Genomic DNA, 20,914 nt, shown 5'->3' with positions numbered 1-20,914 from the left:
AAACCCCAAAAACAAACAACCCCCCCCCAACAACAACAAAACCACCAAAACCAACCAACTAACCCACAAAAACTAAACCAAACACACACACCCCAAAACAAAGCAAACACTCAAAAACCCAAAGAAAACAACACAAAAAAMCCCCAAAAGCCAGAAAACCCCAAAGGAAAATCGAACACCCCAAGTCACAAACAAAGACATGAGCTTACAGTGAGGGAGCACCAATARTTTATATCTTTGTGCTCATGTATTAGTTTAATATAACTGGAATCAAATCCCCAGAAAGTTATAAACAATTTTATYATGGCAATAACTAGAAAAAAATCATCTCCTGAAAACCATAAATGTAACATAAGTGCTCAAACCCCTTCTTTATGATTTTCATTAAAGCTATTTCAAATTTTGGGCAGCCATAARGAAAAAAATAAAAAGCAAATTTTAAGACTAACACTGGTTCTACCAGTGCAAACTGCTTTCCTTCAGGAAGGGGCATTCATCAAACACAGCAACCAAAGGGAGTCGTATCAATCACATTTAAAAAAAAAAAAAAAAGTTTTCTTCACCCACTATGCACAAGCTTGAATTATGGTCATGTGTATAATGAATACATTTACAGTCCAGGCAAAAGGATGAGACATTCAAGCCAYAATTCTATTTCTAAATTTTGAATGTCTCAATTTGTGCTGTACCTTCTCATGTAAAAATTATAGGGACAAAAATTTGTATTTAATGCGTAGGTGTTGACTAAATCTTTGTAAAAGATTTGGAATACAGTAAGAAGCAGGGAYTTCCAAACCATTCTGCTCACATGAGTAGCATTAGAAAAGCAGTATCAACATGATCTAGCAGTCATGGAGCTACTGCTATTGAAACCAATGGAAGAAGCTCTCAGAAGTTTGGCAACATCTAGATGAGACACAGGACGTGAGGGTAGTGTTACCTCTTTCACAAGGTGAATGTGCTTCAAACTAMATAAGCAAAGTTGTTAGACTTTGATACATTTCCACATTTTTCACTACAATATATCTTAACCTCAGTTTGTAGATGTGATGTTGCTGCTGGAAAAAGGAAGGGTATTTTTGCAAAGAAGTAAGAAATCCCAGTCATCTGACTGTCATTTGCTTTTGCAACCAAGCGCTCTGAAGCAYGGTTCAAAAGACAAAACAGCTTCTAAGTCACTCGCTGACCACATGATGCTTGTTGTTTAAATCCGATGACACTTCAGTAAAATCTCTTTATAACAGTCTTTAAAGACGATGAGAAGAAAAAGAGCCACACCAAAATAAATTCCAGCACAGTCTTGTAGTTTAGATTGACACTTCTCAGAGTCCTTTTAGGCAATGAACACTTGTACTGAAATTCTCCTATTCTGCACAGCACGTAAAGTACRAAAGCTTTTCATTGCTCATTGGAAATCCTCAGGCAGCATTCCAAACATACTTCACATTCAATAAGAATTGCCGTCACTTTTCCTGCATCCAATCAAATTATGAAAAATCTCAGWATAAAGCCAGAGAAATTCTGACTTGAGGGCTGGGAGGAGCAGGTACAAAGCTAGCATTGAAAAGAGATTCTGACTTTAGAAATCAACAGAAATAATTATTTTAATTACATGATTTTTTTCACTGAAGCATAAAATTCACATGACCTTGAAACGGCAATCATGCYAACCTGCGCTACTTTCTACATCAATAGTTTTTATTAAGAAAACTACTAGTTTATTCTCAAATATCTTCGGGCATGTTAAAGCAAGAGCAGAAAGATGCACAACTCTCTCATACATCCTCTGCAAGTCTCCCTGTGAAAACCCACAAATGCAGGTTCAACAGACTGAGTCTCTCAAAAAAAATGGACATTTTGACAAACTTAGGAAACAGTTCAGRCTTACTCTTGGACCTGAATTATAGCTCAGTCATCTACACAAATCAAATAATACCAGATGCTTAAGAAAAAAGTGAGGGAGCTTTTCCAAAGACCATGATTTTCAGGCCAGTGTCTTCTGCAATCTACTTCTTAGAACCTATCAGCTCTTGTTCAATCAGAATCAGTCTGAATGGCGCTGTCACAATTGCTAGCTCAATGCTAGACCACAGACTGCAAGAAAGTCTGATGGCACTAAGTTAAAAAAGCTACTTGAGCTATATAAAAATATTTTTTTTCATTGTTCTGCATCTGTCACCTTTCAATGTCACTTAATACRAAGTGCCTTTTGAATCACTGTTGAAACACAAAAATCCTTTGAAATGCACATTCTAACCTGTTGTAGACATCAGATTTCAAGATGCACTTTTAGTGTAAGGTCTAGCATGACATTTAATTTTAGCACTTCAGTGTTTTTAAACTTGCCCAAACTAAGTTTTAGTAACCCCTTCTCTCTCTCCCCACTGCTCTTGCCTCCTCCCTTCTTTTTTCAATAGGGACATCCCACAGGCATCTATCAATTAGCAGGTCAGCGAAATAATAATTAAGATGTTCTTATGTAAGTGTACATTGGTCTAAGACTGCAAGAGGTCATTTTTGTGTGTGCATAACAGCACAGTTACATAGGCTGAGTTTTTCTGATTCTGGAGTATGCGCAGTATCAATAACTGAAAACAACAYATTATGCTAAGAAAGAAAAGAGAGTATTTAATCAATCAGATTAATTGACTGTAATCCCCAAGGAAGCAGCTTGGGGATGAAACAAATTTATATCAGTTCGAAGCCTAGAAGCACAAATTTTTCCAACATTCACTAATCATGAAAAAGACCACACTGAAGCTCTGAGCTAGACAAGGACAAGTATGAAATTCTAATTATTCATAAACAAAAYAAGCAGAGCATAAACAACACAGCAGGAATTTTTAAAAAAAGCCATACATTTTAAAAAAGATCTTGAAATGCACTAACAAGTTGAAAGTTTAGATGCATCTATTATCCCACTGTGTCTTTGCAACATCAGAAACTCTTAAAAGAAACGAAAATACAGGACTATTTACGAACTGCCTTTAGGTATCTTGGTACACACATAATTAAGTCTTTCACCTGTCTGCTACCCAGAATGCCTTTCATTTCAATACCTTCCCACGAGTTCATTAAGTCCTCAAAGGTCAGGTGGCTGGGCAGCTTCTCTMCCAAAGCCACTTCCACAGGCTACCACCTTTTTAGAATGCCACATTTCTTGACAGCAACACTGACAAGACACACAAGCAATTTTATTCTAAGCTATGTGCACTACTAATAAAACTCAAAAACCTTTAAGGCCAGCTATGTGACAATTGTCCCAATATTTGCACTACTTTTGCTCCCTGAAGTTACATAAACTCCCTGTATTTACCGTTCCCCAAATCACCAAATCCCAACATGGCAAGCCAAAGATTACAGACACTTGGTAAACATGGAAGCATTAATTATAGGAAGCACTGTATTAGTTGTGCAAGACCTGTGAAACTCAGGCCTATCCTTAGACGCACCAGCAGAAATAACACGCTGGCTCCTTACACCCCACTTCTGACAGTTTTTGGACTTTCCGTGTAGCACTTAGGACTTAACACCCCACCCTTTCTACTGGCACCGTATGACTTATCTCTTAGCAGGGAGCACTAAAGACACTGCTGAAAATCGAGACTAACATTACCATTCCTCATATTTCTTCTACAAACATTCGTGACGTTCACAGGGATACCGAAGCTTGATCAAACTACGCCTGTTGGACCAGGTTCTGCTCACCGGTTCTGGCATCGCACCTCTTGAGCCCCCGGCTGCCCGTCTCCTACCGCCTCCCCAAGTTCCGCGCAGGTTAGAGAGCAAGGAATGACTGGAATAAGGAACGATGCCAAACGCCTTTCCCGGCCGCCCAGCGACACCGAGGGCCTCCCCGCCCAGCCCCGTGCTCCCACCTGCGGTTACCCCCACCTCCCGGAGCCCCCACCGCCCCTAGCCAGGGTGACTTACTGAGCTGCCCGGCCCCGGGCTCCCTGCCTCCAGCTCCCCCGAGCCCGCTGCTGCCGCCCAGGCTGSCCAGGGCCCCGCCGGCGGGCGGCGTGCCACTCTGCCGCTCGAAGTTGCCAGGGTTGGAGAAGAAATCGCGGAGCCGGGGCAGCTCCCGGCCGCTCTCCAGCAGCTCCGTGTGCAGCTCCAGTGCCGTCAGCAGGAACTGGTCCCGCAGCAGCTGCGCCGCTATCGCGTCCATCGGCACCCGCGGCAGCTCCCCTGCCCCCGCGGCAGCATCGCCCGGCGCCGCCGCTCGTAGACCCGGCAGCTCCTCGGGGCTCCCCGCCGCCGGCTCCGGCTGCTGCTGAGGGTATGCCGGCCCGCCCGGCTCGGTGCTGCTGCTGCTGCCGCCGCCGGGCCGGGACTCCTCAGGCTCGTCCTCCTCCGAGTCGCTGAGGAAGGGGTTCACACTGCCACCCCCGCCCGCCGCCGTCGCCGCCATCTTACAGCCCGGCGCGGCGCGACCGCTGCCGGGGTGCTACCACGGCAAAGTCTGTGCGGAGACGCTGCCGCAGACGCCCCTCCTGGCGGAGCCGGGGCCGGAGCCGCTGCCAGGCCCCTGCGACGGTGTTGATGATGTTGACGATGCTGCTGTTGCTGCGGGCGCTGCCGCCACCGGTGGCCACAGCGACTCCCCGCCGCCGCCTCCTCGGCGGCCTCCAACCCGCCCTGCTGCCGCTTCCGGATCCCAGCTCTCGCGAGAGCTCCCGCGCCCAACCGCGAGCGATGCCCTGGCGCCCGGCCCCGCCCCCTCCGGTCCTCATGCCCGCCCCCTCCTCGCGGGGCGGGGACACTTTGAGGGGCGGGGACAACCTGAGGGAGGGGGACACTGAGCGGCTGGGTCAGCCTGTGGGGCGGGGACACTCTGAGGGGTGGGGACAGCCTGAGGGAGGGGGACACTGAGCGGCTGGGTCAGCCTGTGGGGCGGGGACACTCTGAGGGGTGGGGACAGCCTGAGGGAGGGGGACACTGAGCGGCTGGGTCAGCCTGTGGGGCGGGGACACTCTGAGGAGCGGGGACACTCTGAGGGACGGGGACACGCTGAGGGGCGGGGACACGCTGAGGGGTGGGGACACTCTGAGGGACGGGGACACTCTGAAGGAGGGGACACGCTGAGGGGCGGGGACACTCTGAGGGACGAGGACACTGAGTGACGGGTACAGCCTGAGGGGCGGGGACACTCTGAGTGGGGGGACACTGACGGGCGGGGACACTTTGAGGGACGGGGATAACCTGAGGGACGGGGTCAGCCTGAGGGGCGGGGACACTCTGAGTGGGGGGACACTGACGGGCGGGGACACTTTGAGGGACGGGGATAACCTGAGGGACGGGGTCAGCCTGAGGGGCGGGCCCAAGCATTGGGGCGCGGCCGTGCCGGGGGCGGGGCTTTGGTGACGCACCGCWGCTGGGGCGCGGCGGAGCGCGGGGAGGGGCGGAAGCGGAAGCGTTCCTGGCGCGCATCGGGGGAAGATGAGTGAGTGGTGGCGCGTGCGCGCGGAGCGCTTCCCGCGGGGAAGGGGCGGTGGATGCCGGGGCTGCGGCCTGGGATGGAGGGTGGGCACGGGATGCGCCTCCCTGCTCCCGCACAGCCCGTACAGCCCCAGGGCGCTGATGGGACGGGAGCGATGCGGGGCTTGGCTTGGGTTTAAGAGTCCAGGCTGGGGCGCTCAGACCCTCGCCGGGCTGAGTTGACTGGGCCAGGGTAGAGCTTCCCAGGGAAAGCAGAGCCCTAAGAGGGCCCCCGACAGATGGACGTTGGACTGCCAAAAAAAGTGGTGTAGTCACTGTCCCTGGAGGTGTTTAAGGAAAGACTGGCGTTCAGTGCCACGGTCTAGGTGGCATGGTGGAGTTCGGTCATGGGTTGGGCTCGATGTCATCATCTCAGAGGCCTTTTCCAACCTRAGTGGTTCTGTAACTCTGCATTCCCAGTGGGTATGTGAGTCATCTCCCAGCATCAGGTGTTCCTGGAATTAGGGAGGAGGGCACAAGCACAGGTGGATAGTATGTTTATGGCCTTTGGAAGGGTCAAGCAACTCAGAGGAGTACAGGGATTGTTGTGAGGTTATGCAGAGAGAAAAGTAGAAGGGACCAACCTTAACTWTTCTATGATTCTATGAAGTTGGGGATGTGAAAGTGTGAAATTGACACTTTTAAAAAGGTAATGCAAAGTGGTTCGTGTGTTACCTATTAAAAAACTTGAGGTCTTGGTGTAACAGCAGGTAGTGAACTTCCTGCTTCCTACTTAAGGAAGTTCAGATCACTGGAAATGATGCAAAACAGGGCCAGCATTGGTTTGCATCGTTTTGTTTCCATTCCCGCTAATGGAAGCTCTGTGTGATACTGATTCACTAGGACTCGCATATTGGGGCTGAACTCTTGGTAATAGAATAATGTGAACGTTTAGCATTGACATGGAGATGTTAAAGCACTCTTGAGTACTCACTCCAGACTCTTCCATTCACATGGTGGTGTGCTGTAAAAGACTGTGCTTTCCRGTTTTGGATTTGCATCGTTTTCCCGTAAATTTTATAATCATTATAGTGTTCTGTCCTATAATAAACTTCGCGTTTTATTAGTACCAGATTGTTTTGTGTTATTGATACACAAAAAGACTGTAAGCAGCAGAGCATCAACTGGTTGTAGCATAAAATAAAGTGAAGGTCTGTTAAAAATGCTTTAAAATACTAGTGGGATCACAATAAGAATAGGGACAAAAGCATTTTGCTGTTGCTGCTCCCGTGGAATTGAGAACCCTTAAAGAAACTTCTGCTTTTTCCTTTCCTTTCTGGAGAGTTGGAGCATGTTCAGAGTGAAGTTGTTAAAAGCTGGCTCCGGCGCTTTCCCTTCTTAAGGACGGAGGGAAAACTCTGCCGGGGTCYTGCAGCGGCCTCTCGTGGCGGTCCGTGATATTTGCAGGGCGTGTGGAGAGATCCAAACACTCGGTTCTGCCTGCAGAACCTAATTTCTGCTTACTTCTCTGTCCTGTGGCAGTAAGGACTAACWTTTTTCACTCTTCCACACCGAAATTTAATGTAAACGCATTCCTCTCTTTCAGTGCTTTTGCAGACATTTGTTTGGGTTTGTGAAACTAAATTAAATATTTACAAATGTCACTCAGTTGCTCCAAAATAATTTATGAATGGCTGGGAAAAAGCTAACTTTGCTGAAATGCATATTCCAAGACTGAAGAGTGTAGGTAGAAAAATATGCTTTTAAAAATAYGCTTAAAACAGTTCCTTATATGACAAAGGGATATTATTTTGAGAAATTGGAGAAGAAAACCTGTTAGAGTGGTGCCTCAAAGGATGTGTGAGGCAGAAAAAGCTGCGTGAGTTCTGGAAATGGAGCGTTATATAGGTCTATGTGAGGCAGACAGCTGCAAGTTAATTATTCAGTAGTCATTCTGAAACAGGCAGATTGTTCATCGAGCCGCTTTGTCTCCTATTGGAGTTGCTGTCTCCTAACTTTTAAAGGATTTGGGTTCTGTGTCTAAAGAGCATCATATCCAAACACATCTCAAAAGGCATCTAAGTGTCCAAAATACCTGGGCTTGTAGAAAAAAAATCTGAAGAGTGTTTTAGAGTAGGCAGTGTAAAAGCAATCTTTTTCAGTCTAAGGATGTTTTGTTTCATGAAATATAAATGTATGGTTCCTGAGAGGGAAAATAAGTAGAAAAAAGTCAGACTTCACTTTCAGTATRTTGATTTTGGTAGGAGTGTTAAATCTTGAGTTAATGCCTCAAAGGTCAATGAACTTAACCAGTTTCAGGTTCCCTCTCTGGTGGTGTCATGGGTATGTAAATTATGCTTTYTTTCTGCACTACCCTGGTGCAGCATCAGCTGCTCTCACAGCCAGTGAACACGCAGTTTAAGTCAAGCTTTAAGGAGGTTTCTGTTTCAGCTTCCACATACAAGGTTAATTTCGTACAAAGAAGTTGTTACCGTTCGGTACCTACTGGGTTTTTTTTCTGTGTCAAATACTTGAAATATATGAATTMATGTGTTCTTGTGTGTCCTGCAATGAAGTAGGGTAGCTTTTTTCATCTTATTGGGATCCCAATTAAGGCACAGGGAACCAAATAATGGAGAAATATGTGAAGAGAATCTGATTTCTACTTTAAAATAATGCYGATCTGTGAGTTTAGCAACCCTTGYTTAAGTTTTCTTCTAAAACTGAGCYGCCTGAAAGAATCTTTGTGGATATATGTTTATTGAACACTAACTTTGCCTCCTTTCAAAAGTAGCTGGAGAGTAGTTGTGATTTTATGTTTGCTTTCAGACCTTAGAAGATTAATTTCAGTGCTTTGTAAGCTCTAAGCACTAAAATATTTTGATATTCTGCAGAGCCAAATAATGCAAATGTTGAGACTCATAATATTRGTAGCTTGTGCTTAAAGACCTCTGCTATTCTCTGAAATTGTATCTGTTTCAGTTTCAAGGGAATGTTTTTCAATGAGAATGGCCTGTATCAGGAGTTAATGGTTACATGTGTGTTACATTCAGACATAGCTTTACTCAGAGAAACTAACTTTATGAAGAATTGTTAACTTGGGATTTTAAGTAAAGGTAGTACAGCAGTTTGAAGGGGTTCTTGGAAATATTTTCAGCCTCACCAAAAATGTGGTAATGACCTGTGAAATCAGATGAAGACTTGAATTAAACAAAACAACCCCCCAGAATTCAAGTTTTGCTGTGTTTTTCTACCTCCAAAAAGTTATAAAGTGTTACTGTGAACAGTGGCTATTTGGAAGCCTGCTGTCAAAAAAAAAAAACCAGATCAAACACACTAGAAGCTTAAGGAGTATTTTAGAAAACGTGTTCAGGCTTTATTATGTATATAATTATCATGTTTTGAGAATGAATATATAAAGAAAAAATGCTGCTACAACTGAGTGAGAAAATATAAATTGTGAATCAAAGATGTGACCTTTTCTGACACTGCAAACTCTTGAGTATTGAATTGCTTGGGCCTTGTTCACCTTAGCCTGAAAGATGAACTGTAGGCTATGCTGTCTGGACTGTAGGCTGCCCAGAAAGGTCTTGCAGAGGGTAACAAGTGGCTCTGAGATGGATGCCTTACCTACCTCACCGTGGTGAGGGACAGTGTAGATAGGGAAGGGAAATGGTCTGTGCTTTTGTTGTCTGCTTCATGTTATTCCTCTTCAATTTGGTATTTGCACAGTTTTGAAAAAAAAAAATCTGGTTTTTTTTCCTTATATGGCCTGATGACTAAAATTAATGTGAGATGCAGGCTTCAAAGAATGAAGGTGAATGTTGGACATGATGAGTTAGGTCTTTTGTTAGGAGGATAGGGCATCCTGTCCTGCTGCCAACACAGAGGTTTGTGTTGGGAATTCAGGRAACTAAACTACAGCAAGTGATCTTTATTCTTCCTTCTGCTTGGTTTTTTTTTCCCCTTGAGGTTATTTTCAGTTGAATTCGTTCTCTCAAATGCTTAACTTTACAGCTGTACAGATGATGTGCCAGCCCAAGGAAGAGATTTGGCTTGGGAATAAGTGAGCAGGAACAGAGGTGGACAGGACAGCACTCTGCAGCTGTACAGCTTGGTTTTTCTTGCAGTATTTGTGACTATGAAAACCTCTTGTTCTTTTAACTGCTACCTCCATGACAGCTGTTTTTGTATAAAATACCTGATAAAATATATTTGCCTTGCTGGTCCCAAGCATTCGGAAAATATCCTTTTTGTTACAAGCAGGTTTCTGTAGGTGGAAGGGTGCAAGTGAATRACTGATACACATATCACCTCAAATATGAGAACCAGAGAGTTGTATTCTCTCGGTTTGTGGGTCTCTTTTTAGCAGTTTTTTGATTTGTTTTCTGGTCTCTTTTGTTCTCCACAGTGAATCTATTGCTGCTCATTTGCCAAAAGAGTTTGAGTGCTGGGGAAGTTTCATTTTAAATCAGCAGTTCCCCATATTGCAAAGAGGCAGAACACTGATTGTTTTCAGGAATAATATTCTGTCTCTATTAATTACTAGAGTGAGTCAGCAACTGAAAAATAAAGGTGTCTTATACAAATGAAAAGTGCCTTGGCTTTGTCATAAAAACAAATGTAAGCTCACAGGGCTTCAGCAGAGGGTATTTGCAAGTTGATATATTGTAAATACTACTGAATGTTGACTACTCGGTTAGTCGAGGGTGATATAGGAGCAAACCCAACTTGTTCTAAAGTGAATGCCAGTATTTCGGGCTGCAGTAATTGATAARTTCAGTGAGTTTTCCCTCACTGTCCTATGGGAACGTAGGGAAGTGCTTCCTTTGTGAACAGCTTGCAAGTTTGGCTGCTGGAGGAGGAGTTAAGGAGGGGGTGATTCCTTTGCATAAAGATTTCTTACTGGRCTTCAAAGTATCCTTGGACAAGTACTGTGTATGGTTATATTAGTAATTGATGCTCTTTTAAAGGGAATATAATCCATCCTTTTTAACATTTTTCTACACTTTATAACTTGACTATCGCAATTCTTTTTAAAGCTGGTAACTAAAGAAATTAGGATCTTTTCCCCCCCGTCTTGTGCATATTTCTTTACGAGGAATGAGTACTCGCGACAGTCTGTTTTGCAGGGTGGGATTTCCCGGGTTCAGGGTTTGCCGTGGTGCCGAGAGCGGTGCAGGACCCTGGAGAGCGCCCGGCTGTGGGAGGGCAGCGGCCCCCGCCCCCTCCGCCGCCTCCGAGCTGTGCCCACCCCTGGGTTGGGCTGTGATGCTGCTCCCGCTGGGGGTGCTTTCCGGCTGGGTGCTCACTTCAGCCCTTGAATGCGTTTGTTTTCTCAGTGGGGAGCTTAAGTTGCCTTTATCTGTGTCAGCTTTATTGTGAATGGAATTTTGGCAGRTAAAGACATATGAAATAAAAATTTCGCTAGCCAGTTGAATAGTATTCAGCTAYACATTATAGTCAACTGCTAGCATAATAAAATAGTACTTTTGAACTCAAAAAATTCTAAAGTCCTTTTTTTTTAAAGAAAAAGAAAAAACAAACAAAAAAACACCCCAGCTTTTGAAAAGGTGGGAAACTACAAATTGATTGTTTGACTTCTGTATGCCATTTATGAAAGTATTGTTGTATGCTTAGTATGCTATGGGTTTTTTTTTTTTTCTTCCTTCAAACTGAAGTTATTGGTAAATATACATTCAGAGACTTATCACATCTTATTCAACAGATGTGCTTGTTACTATTTGACGTAATTCTTGTTTATTTGTAATGTTTGCTATCAATAAGCAATAAAAGAAAAACTACYTATGACTGCTTTTTTAAACATTCTTTATTGATAATACTGGCTTTTATAGAACATTCTTCAAACACTGTTTGTTTTGGCTTTTTTTTTGTTTAAAGGGTGTTTTTTTCCTTTGCATATATACATAGTACATTTGCAAACTAGTTTTGCAAGAGTGCAGCTGAAAGTTGGGTTTTTTTCCATCCTTTTCCCTATGTGTTCTGCATTAATATTTGTTATTGACTTTAAATTGAATAGTTGTTTTTATAACTTTGAAGTGTGATTYTTGCCCCTTTTGTGGTTAAAGGGCAGAACTGTCATGCTTGTATTGGTACTTGTGCTTTATTGCATAGTTTTATTGCAAATGGCTTTAAAACTGCGTCAGGGGGCCTTCAGCCTTGGTTTGTGAGGGAGGGCTCCAGTAAGACAGAAGACTGCTGTTGCAAGCTATCCTCCATGTGCATGTGTTATCTTAAGTGCACTTGTTCCTTRACCCTGACCTGTTAAAAACTGGTGGGATGTGTTTTGTTGGACACTGTCAGGCTGAAGTTCTTTTCCCTAAAGAACTTTTAATATTAAGAATCTGTCTGCAAAATCTCCAAGCRGGTTAAGAAAAGACAGTGACAGGGAAAAAACCCTCTTTTTTGTTTTGTTTTGTTTTGTTCAAGAGTGCAGAAGTTGGAGGGAATCTGTTACTTTTGGGAGCCCGAAAAAGAATTAAACAGTCCATATTGAGATGAAAATATGATGTTAAGCTGTATAACAGTGGTGGTTGAAGAAGGCTTTCTGGTAGACTTGCTGAATGACTCGGAAATCAAGAAATGTGCAAGAGGATTTGCAGATACTTCCTGAGAACAGGCGTAGGCCCTCCAAGTGCTATTATCCAATGAAATAATTCACGACAAGACCRCTCGGGGTTTCTTGTTGGGTTTTGKTTTTTTCTGAGTTCTGAATTTCTATCTGCCTGCATACTGAGCAGATGTAATGCTGAATTTCTACTCTGTTTTGCGTCCACTTGGCTAACAGGTGGTACTGAGGTTTGCTCGTTTACTCTTTCATGTCTCAAAGCAGTCATTGTCCTTAAAGAGGTGCTCCTGTTATCTTTATCTCTGCTGTCCTGTTGTCAATGTTGTTCTCAGGTATGGGTTGGTTTTGGTTTTTTTTTGCCTGGGAGACTCGTGGATGTAGTTTCCCATGTTTAAGGATAATTCAGACAAAGTTGCTGACACTGGGGTGATTGATTTACGGTATTTTCAAGTATTGAGACACTTGATGTTTCACTGGTGCTTTGCAGGCCATAGTCRAATTTCTCCCTAAAAAATGGTGGCAAAAGACACTTTTCTAGGCAGGCAGAGTAATTTTGATTATCAAGTGATGTTAAAAAGAAAWTTAAATATTCTTTGAGCCCTTTGCCTCAGGCTTGGATGTGCTTTACTCTACCACATTTAAAATTTAAAACCTTTGTCATTTGTTATTATAATCCCTGAAATGCTCAGTGAAGATGTTGAACATAAAATAATTTTAAACAGATGGTTTGAATTACAGAAGCCACCTCAGTGCCAGAGCAAGTGGAAATACTGTAGTTGCAGTTGTTGGCAGAGCATGGTAGGCTTCAGTAGAGAAAGAAAAKGAAAATTTGAGAAAGAGAAAAAAGGGATTTTATAATTTTCCCACTTCATAATATGATTACATGATGGAGTCAAGATAAGGATTTGTGGTTTCCTATGTTTAAGTAGTGGATGAAGAGMTGAGAGTTACTCAGATTTGTCTGGTAAGTCTCTTGTATAAATTACAGTCWATGTCTTGCATGGTTTTGTACAAATTGCAGCTTTGTGCATTCAATAGGTGTATGGGCTGTGACAGCAGAAATTACTTGAGTGCATTTCCTGACTTGTGTAACTCTTTAAAAATCTAAATCAGTAAAAGAATAGGGTAGGGACTGCTAACACAATCTTAGATGTTGTATAGCTGCCATACCATGCAAAGTACTGTCAGACCACCCAGCCTCCATTTGCTCCTTTGCCCTGAGGATAATTTTTTATGTACAGACAAATTGTACAGTCACCACTTTGACAGTTAAATTACAAAATACACAACACTGCGTAGTTGAAACATATTAGTCAGCCAGAAGCACAGCGGCCATTCTTGTCTATTTATTTTTTCTGTAAAAGATACTTACCAAGGCCATTGATGCTTACTGAAAATGCATTTCCAATGGATYTTCTTCATCTTAATCAACAGACTTGACAGTATTAGAGAAGCATGGTCCCTCTAAAAGRAATGACTAATGTACCTTGAGGCTCCTTTTTTTGACACTTCATTGTCCTTAGGAAAATTTTCCTGCTAGAGGGGCATATTCCATGCAGTATTTYGTGTATGTTTTACTGCATATTTGGAGAAAGAAAAATATAAAAGGGAAATGTTACATTTGTTTTGAAGAGCTGTATTGTGTTACAGTACAGATTTTGGGTTTTTTGCCTTATAATTAGTGCTAAGAGATTATAACTTCAGAGGGAATGCAGCTTAGATGTAGATTACTTTAGGAGAATGAGTCCTGCATTCAATTATGTCAGTCTTCCTGTTAATTGTTGAGAAACGTGATCCAGCCTGGTGCAGTGGACATAGCTTCTATGGCATGAGTCAAAAAGAAGGTTTAAAAAAAAAGTCTTGTCAGCAAATTACGGATGAACTTRAAAAGAGGGAAAAGCTCATGTGAAGAAGAGTTGGGCTTGGGTGACTTACTGCAGCTGTCTTGCTCCCCTGCCACCATCACAGTCTGGGTGTCTTAATCTTTGCACTGAGATGGAAATTGGTGAGGAACTTGTAGCTAATAGCAGGAGKTTTTGGTATTATTTTGATAAGTGTGAATACAAAGAAAGAAAGGGTCTCTTCATCCCATCTGCCACCAGCYGGGAGCTTAACTTTCTCCTTGAGGATACAGTGAGGGGAGAGACCCACAAAAAAAACCCTTCTCTAATCAGCATGTATCACTTTATTCTGGAGAAGAAATTAATTGCAGTGAGAAGGTCCTCGCTGCTTTTTTTTTCTTTAATCTCCTAGACTTTAAGAAAGGTGTCTACTKGTTCTGCCTTGCTGTTTCTCAGATYGATCACCCCCTCACGTCTTCTCACTCTCTTCTGTGCTCGTGCACAATATCCAATGAAGTGAGTAACTCTGAGGTCTCCTGGAGCTCTTGGCATCACCGGGGCACTGCTCATTTTCTACTTTCTCCCTTCATTTATGTGAGCAACTCTCATTTAACATGCAGTGAGTAGCTTAGTGCATCTTTAGTACTTTCTTGTTAAGGATCTGAAAAGGTCTTCGTTTAAAAATCTGTGCTAGCTTTGTGTTTTTTACTCCAAATTGTTTGAGCAAAGATATTTTATTAGAATAGTTTAAGGTCTGATCTACTGGTGGTTGGGCAGTATTATTGGCTCTGTATTTAGTTAAGGAGATGGTGACAGAAGGGGAAAAATGTAGAAAAAAGGAACAAATTAGAGCCTGATAGATAATTTACTAGTTGGGCTAAGTCTACAGAGGAGATTTGGCTATCTGAACTGTATTAAGATTCCAGGATTCTGTTGTAGCAAGTGATGTGTTTGGGTGGGCAGTAAGAAATGGCATGTGGCAAATAAGTTGCAACATGCTTCACTGGCCTACAAGACTCGGAGCAGTCTTTCTTTACTTTTGGTGTGATAGGCAATGACTTAACAGAACAGAGGAGAATAATGCAGTCAGAATTAGAGCACAGCTTGTGTTTTGCCTTGTGAAGATAAGGATTGGGGAAGGTATGGCACTAAATCACTTGCTAAGGGATTGCCTGAGAAAATAACACAGGACACAAAAATACTTAGATGTCCTTGGCTTAAGTTTTCTTGACAGAAAGATGTAAGATGTATTTTTAAGTGACAGTTTGTTTATCCACATCTTGGATGGCCAGGCACCTAAGGGCAGAGATGTTTTGGCACTAGTCATAAATACATAGATATGGCTCCTCATCCTCAAAAGTGTGTATGCCTAATACATTTCTATTTTTCCTCTCTCGACAGGCTGTGGCTTTTGTTTTTTTCTTATAAGCTTGATCCAATTTTTCCTTTTATTTTGGTTATTTTTGATTTGTGAGGAAGTAATTGTTATTGAAGTTGTTGTCCTTGTTTCCATGCCTTTTGAGCTTTCTGTTTTGAACTGTGGAGGTCTACAGAGAAATTTGCATTCAGCTGGGTGCATTTAGGAGCTTTTCAAAACCACTGTACCTGTGAGAAAGTATTTGTAAGCTCGAGAACAGTACTTTTCACAATATTGTACCACAATGATGACACACAAAGTCCTGCATTAGGAGAGCAGTATAAGCTAAGCCAGAGGCAGGAATGGCTGTGAGGGATGTGGCAGGAGCAGGTGCTTTGGGAGCTGCCTSTCTAGAAACCATGTGATGGTATTGAGCAGTGGGATATGCTGGGCCTAGATGACGAGGCAAATGTAGTCAAACTGTGGTTCCAAAAGAAAGTATCCTTTTTTTTTTCTTTTCTCATTAATTCTATAGATACTATAGTCTAAGCATTAAATTTGAATTGTGTTGATTGAACTCTTTTTCTGTGTKCAAGGACTGGCCTGGGGAGAGTTAAAGAAAAAAGAGTGCAGAAAACAGATTAGTTAACTAATACTTTAATTAGAAGAACTTAGAATATGTTAAGCTATAGAATTGTAGCATTGGGAGCATGCAGCAAGTATCTGGTAGAAGTAACTGCTTTGTTTAGTAGGGTGTTCAGTCTCATCAGTTTAAGACACGAGTAGTTTGGATTCTCTTATCGAGTATGACTGCATCAAAAGAAAAAGCCCWATGGAAGATAAAACTGAATAAAATGAGCTCTGGCACTGAACTTAGTGGTCTTTCTCTGATTGTGATTTCATATATTTAAATTGATGCAGGAACCCTGAATACTTAAAAATAAAAAATAAACAAACTCATATTTACAGATATTCCAAATCTCTTGGAATGTCACTTGTAGACATAAAAGCATGTAAGTTCCTGATTAACAAAAAGTTTTTGTTTGTTCATTTAAATGTGACTACTACATTTCTTTCTGAAAGGTTGTATTTTGTTATTTCAGGTTTTTTATATTGTTTTCTCTTCAAATCTCTTAAATGAGAAATTGCTATAGTAATGTTTCAGATTACAGTTGGAGTTGTTGCATCTGTGTTTTAGTGATGAAAATGGATGGAACTGGAAGTTATGGTTAAGTTGCATGCAGTTCTGAATTATCTTTGGGTTAGTAAGTAATATTCCGTATTATCTTTCAAATCTTCTTTTAGTGTTTTTCTTTTTGTTCCTCTGGTTTTCCTGACCCTTTAAGTTATTTATTGTAAAAAACATCTTTCAAAGTTTTGATCAGAGTTAAGGTTATGTGGTAGTGAAGTCTTTTATCCTTACTTAATATGAGTGGTAGATTTGCCATATGGTGGCTGCCTGTGTCTGTTCAGCTATAGGAATTCTGAAAGTAGCAACATAAACTTTATATATATATATATATATATATATATATATATATATATATTCATTTAGAAGCACTAACTAGATTGTTAAACAAATGGTTTCTTTTAGAGGGAGGTGTGTATTTACACAGGTAATCTGACCCTTCCAGGCTGTTGGCAACATCTGTTTCTAAATTGGTGATTGGAGGTGTTGTAAGGTGAATAATGAGCGAATGTTTAAATAACTAAGTTAGCAGCTTGGACAGCACTAGTAGTCCTTTGTCAGAACTGAGCCTCATTCAGGCTCAGGTCCCTCACTTACCTCAGCCAATATTCATATTTATCTCCAGTAGGCATCGCGTGATCCTCACAGCACACTTGGCAAACACAAAAATGTGTTTTCCAGTGTATCTGTTATTAAGCATATTTGTATCTCTAACGTGACATCAGAGGATGACAAGGCAGGGAAAAAAAAACCATTAAAAAAGGGAATGTAATTATTCCTGAAACATAATTCTTCAGCTGTTGTGCTTTTGTCACTTGTTTTAGAAGAGGAATAGCGTTCTGTGCTCAGCACAGTATCTTTGTTCTTTTAAAATAAGGTTTCAGTTTCTAGGCAGAGTACAATGAAACCAGATTTGATAGCAATCRAACTTGGAGGGGGCAAAAAAAGCGATGTTGGATGCATGTCTGTTATAAGATTACTTTCTCTAGCTGCCTTGCATTTGAACAGACTTCAACTCTATCATGCAGCCAGCCAGTAGAGGGTAGTATGTTCATGGAGACATTGTATTGCCTGAGTCTTCTGTCACTGATGTAGCTCACAAAACAAACTGTCTTGATTCAGTGGTCTTTTGAAGCCATCTAATAAACCCCTAAACAATAGAGATGAGTTGCTGAGACATCATGGTTTATCTGAAAGTTTGAGTTAGTCATGCAGTGACTCTGAYCAGAACGTCTGGGGGGAAAAGCTTGTTGGAAGGGGAAATTGATTATGGATTCTGGGGGTGACTGTGATTGTTATACTCCCATAACAAATGAAATAAATATTGATTCTGCTAAGTCTCATCTGCCTGATGTTATTTTTCKCTCTCTGTTAGTGCTGGACTTTGCCTTTGCCAGCCGGCTGCTGCCATGGATATACCAGTCTTCATACTTGCGGGGCTCCTTGTGCATTGTGTGTTCTTGGTCTCCATTTTTGACATCTACTTCAGCTCTCCCCTTGTCCATGGAATGACTCCTCAGCAGACTCCACTGCCACCTCCGGCAAAACGTCTTGTGCTTTTTGTTGCTGATGGTCTGCGAGCAGATTCTCTCTATGAATTGGACAGCAATGGCACACCCCGAGCACCTTACCTGAGGTGAGTCCGAAACTCTACTGAGCCACAAGGTTTTGTGTCTGGAAGCAGCTCTAGGCAGTGTTGAAAAGAGAGCAAGAACAGCAGTTGTGGTCGCTTGAGTACTGCCTTCCCTCTGCCTTTGAAATAACAAACTTTGCAGAGTTACACCCTGCAGAAATGGATGAGTTTGGGTTGGTGTCCCTTGTCAGGAAAGCTGCTGAWACAGGAACAGTATAAATTGAGTCCATACTGTCCCCTGAATGCTACAGAKATCCAGTAACTGAGAGGGGTGGGAACTTTCTCCATTCCCATCAGCATGGTATCCATTCTGAAGCCTGGCAATTGCTAATTTAAACTGYTTACTGGATGCTCAGTTTAAGAGTAGCAGTTTATTAACGTGCTTGTCTTCTAAGCCGCTGAGGAAACTTTTAAAGGAGTGATTAAAAGAGATGTCCTGAATGGATCTAACAGCAGGCTGCCACTTCCTCTTTGTTCCACCCTTCCTGCTCCTGTGACCCTGCTGCCTCCCTTTTACTGTCTCTGTTTGTCTAGCTGCTGTGATTTCATTTAAGGCTGTGAAAAAGTAATCCTGCCAAAAAAAAGCATTTAAAGCCATATCATTGTGTGCTTAGAACTAATTTTCATTAACTTGCCTTGTTTCCTTTTATCAAGATAATTACTTGATCATAAGAATTAATTTCCTAGACTGGAAAAAATAAGACAGTATTAAATAAGACTACTTTTGTTTGATAGCATTGGTCTGGCTTGAATATCAGAGCAAACCCAAATAATCAGTCTTCTGCAGCTCTCAGGGTTTTTGCAGTCCTGCAAAAATAGTACAGAAACGTGAGGAGTCCTTGCTTGCCAGCCTGTATGGGCTTACTCATACCTGCTTCTGCTGCTGTTACTGTTTTTATAAGGTGCTATCTGTCACTGCCAGGTATCTGCCACATCAATGGGAGTTTACCATGTTGGCTTCTACCAGTAGTCTTCACATTTAGTCCAGAGCGGTTTCTTTTCTGAGCAGTARAACTGTTGGGTCTTTTGCATCACCAGCCAACACCATTAAGGTGTGGGTGCTGTAACAGCCCCAACACTAGGAGTGGTGAGTARTGGCCAGGAGAGAGTTGTAAAGGGTATTTTTTTTAACTAAGTGATTTGAATTTTTAAGTTTCAGCTATTCAGCATTATCATGCCTACCTAGAAAAAAAAAGTTAAACCATGTATTAGCTTGTCTACTGCTGGGAAATTGGCACTTTTGCTTTCTCTGCTTTACCTTGTTTGTGGAGTTAGGGACTCTCTATTTCAAAATCTGCAGAAGTAAAGCGCTGTCACCTGAGCTGAAAGTGCATAGATGAATGGAGGGGAAGAACTGCCTCATAAGAGGCAGAGATGCTGGCTGTTTACTGGGTGGAAGAAAATGCTGGTAGAGGTGTGAAGGGCCATCTGTATTTCTCTCRCCTCTCATTCTGCATAGAAGCACATATGTGTATGAGCATGTATATGTGAGAGATGATGAAAAGTAAAAGCATGCAAAAGTTGTGCCTTCTGAAATGGGGAGGGTCAGGCAGCCCAGAGCATATCTTCAGATCATCTGCATGAGCTGCCACAATTTTGAAGCAAGAGGCTCAGTGTTTTGTTCCTAAACATTTGAGCTACACAACTTCCATCAGTTAATTTTGTAAACAGGTTGATGAGATCAGACGCTAGTTTCTGGAAGTGTTTCTTTTCTTTTGTTCTACCAAGTTGTTGCTGTTTGAACATTCCTTTTTCAGTAATATTAACTCATAGTATATGCAATTTAATATAAAGTTTACTTTTTTTCTATGTTCATTCCTAAGTTACAAGTGTTCAGTCGCTTACCCCCTTTATAGTAGTGGGCAACATCACAGCCAGATTACTAGTCTTATCCAAGTGGAATACTTGGGGAAATACTGCATTGTTAATGAGGAAAGATTATCTTTTAATGAGCAAGAACCTTTCTTGTAGCAATATGCTATTAAAAGAAGCAAAGTTTTAGTAGGTACGTGGAATTAAAAATAAATATCCATTAGTCTTGAAACAGATTTTTGGATAATATATGTATACCAAGTACCTAATCTTTTACAATATTCTTGAAAAATCTAGTTTTCGGCAGTGTTGTGATAGCTGTGAGTGCTAGTAAGTGATCTGAATTGCTGTGATGGTGATTTCAGGGAAGATATTTTTGTCCTTGCCTATCATGTTGCAGCCATATTACTATATCATTTTAATATTTATCATAGTTACTGTGAGTAGCTAATGTTTATACTGTCATGGAAATAAATTTTTGTTCAAATAAATAAATAATTCAAATAAATTTTGAATAGGTAAATGACAATATATGTTTTTTCTGCCTGGTATGTGCTATTGTTGACTTCAGTCCTGAAGTCACCCTGTTGTTGACAACAGCCCCACAAAAGAAAAGGTAAAGAATTACTTTCCAATTCAATAGAAATCAAATTCTAATTAAAACAATTTCCTACGTGTTGTTCCTATGAAGTATGAGGAGAGCTGCAAGTGTTATATTTTTGTTTTAAATCTTTCATGAATGTTAGTGCAATACATCCTGATCAGTCTTTAGTGAGAAAAAGTAAGAAACCACTTTAACGAATACATTAATCCTTTCTTCAAATTAGTACTTTTTCAGTACAACTTGCATTAACTCTTGAGATGAGAGCTAAGAATAACATGGTAGAATGTCAGCTGTGRTATTTGGGCTCTTCCAAATAGTTCTGTGAGCTTTCAAGTCTGAGAATGAGGTCTAAGATGAGTTTAAATAACCCCAAGAAATAAACTGGGAATGCTTCAAGCTTACAGAGTAGAGCCTGAAATTTTGGGTTCTTTAAAAGTGTGAACTTAGAATTTACTTGGGCTAAAATAS

At 41.7% G+C, this 20,914-nt stretch overlaps 2 protein-coding genes across 5 annotated transcripts in view; one reads left to right on the top strand and one right to left on the bottom strand.

The window, feature by feature from the left end:
• The window catches only part of RELCH (RAB11 binding and LisH domain, coiled-coil and HEAT repeat containing), an 84,848-nt gene extending 80,178 nt beyond the window's left edge, over positions 1-4,670 (bottom strand). The window contains exon 1 of one of the 3 annotated variants that reach the window (XM_057373127.1): positions 3,934-4,670. In XM_057373127.1, coding sequence (XP_057229110.1) covers positions 3,934-4,414 — 481 coding nt within the window. In that variant the 5' untranslated portion in view covers positions 4,415-4,670. The remainder of the gene's footprint in view (positions 1-3,933) is intronic. The other 2 variants (XM_057373126.1, XM_057373125.1) reach the window with 2 other exon arrangements.
• A 724-nt stretch (positions 4,671-5,394) lies between these two features.
• The window catches only part of PIGN (phosphatidylinositol glycan anchor biosynthesis class N), a 97,241-nt gene continuing 81,721 nt past the window's right edge, over positions 5,395-20,914 (top strand). Inside the window, exons 1-2 of one of the 2 annotated variants that reach the window (XM_057373123.1) lie at positions 5,395-5,446; positions 17,773-18,033. In XM_057373123.1, coding sequence (XP_057229106.1) covers positions 17,807-18,033 — 227 coding nt within the window. In that variant the 5' untranslated portion in view covers positions 5,395-5,446; positions 17,773-17,806. Of the gene's footprint in view, positions 5,447-17,772; positions 18,034-20,914 lie in introns of those variants that run through there. The other variant, XM_057373124.1, reaches the window with a different exon arrangement.

The sequence above is a fragment of the Malurus melanocephalus genome, unplaced genomic scaffold (assembly GCF_030028575.1).
Source record: "Malurus melanocephalus ecotype Western Australia unplaced genomic scaffold, MMel_1.1 scaffold_187, whole genome shotgun sequence".
Taxonomy (NCBI): Eukaryota; Metazoa; Chordata; class Aves; order Passeriformes; family Maluridae; genus Malurus; species Malurus melanocephalus.
Note: the sequence above shows the minus strand (reverse complement) of the source record. Positions and strands in the feature narration are given on the sequence as shown.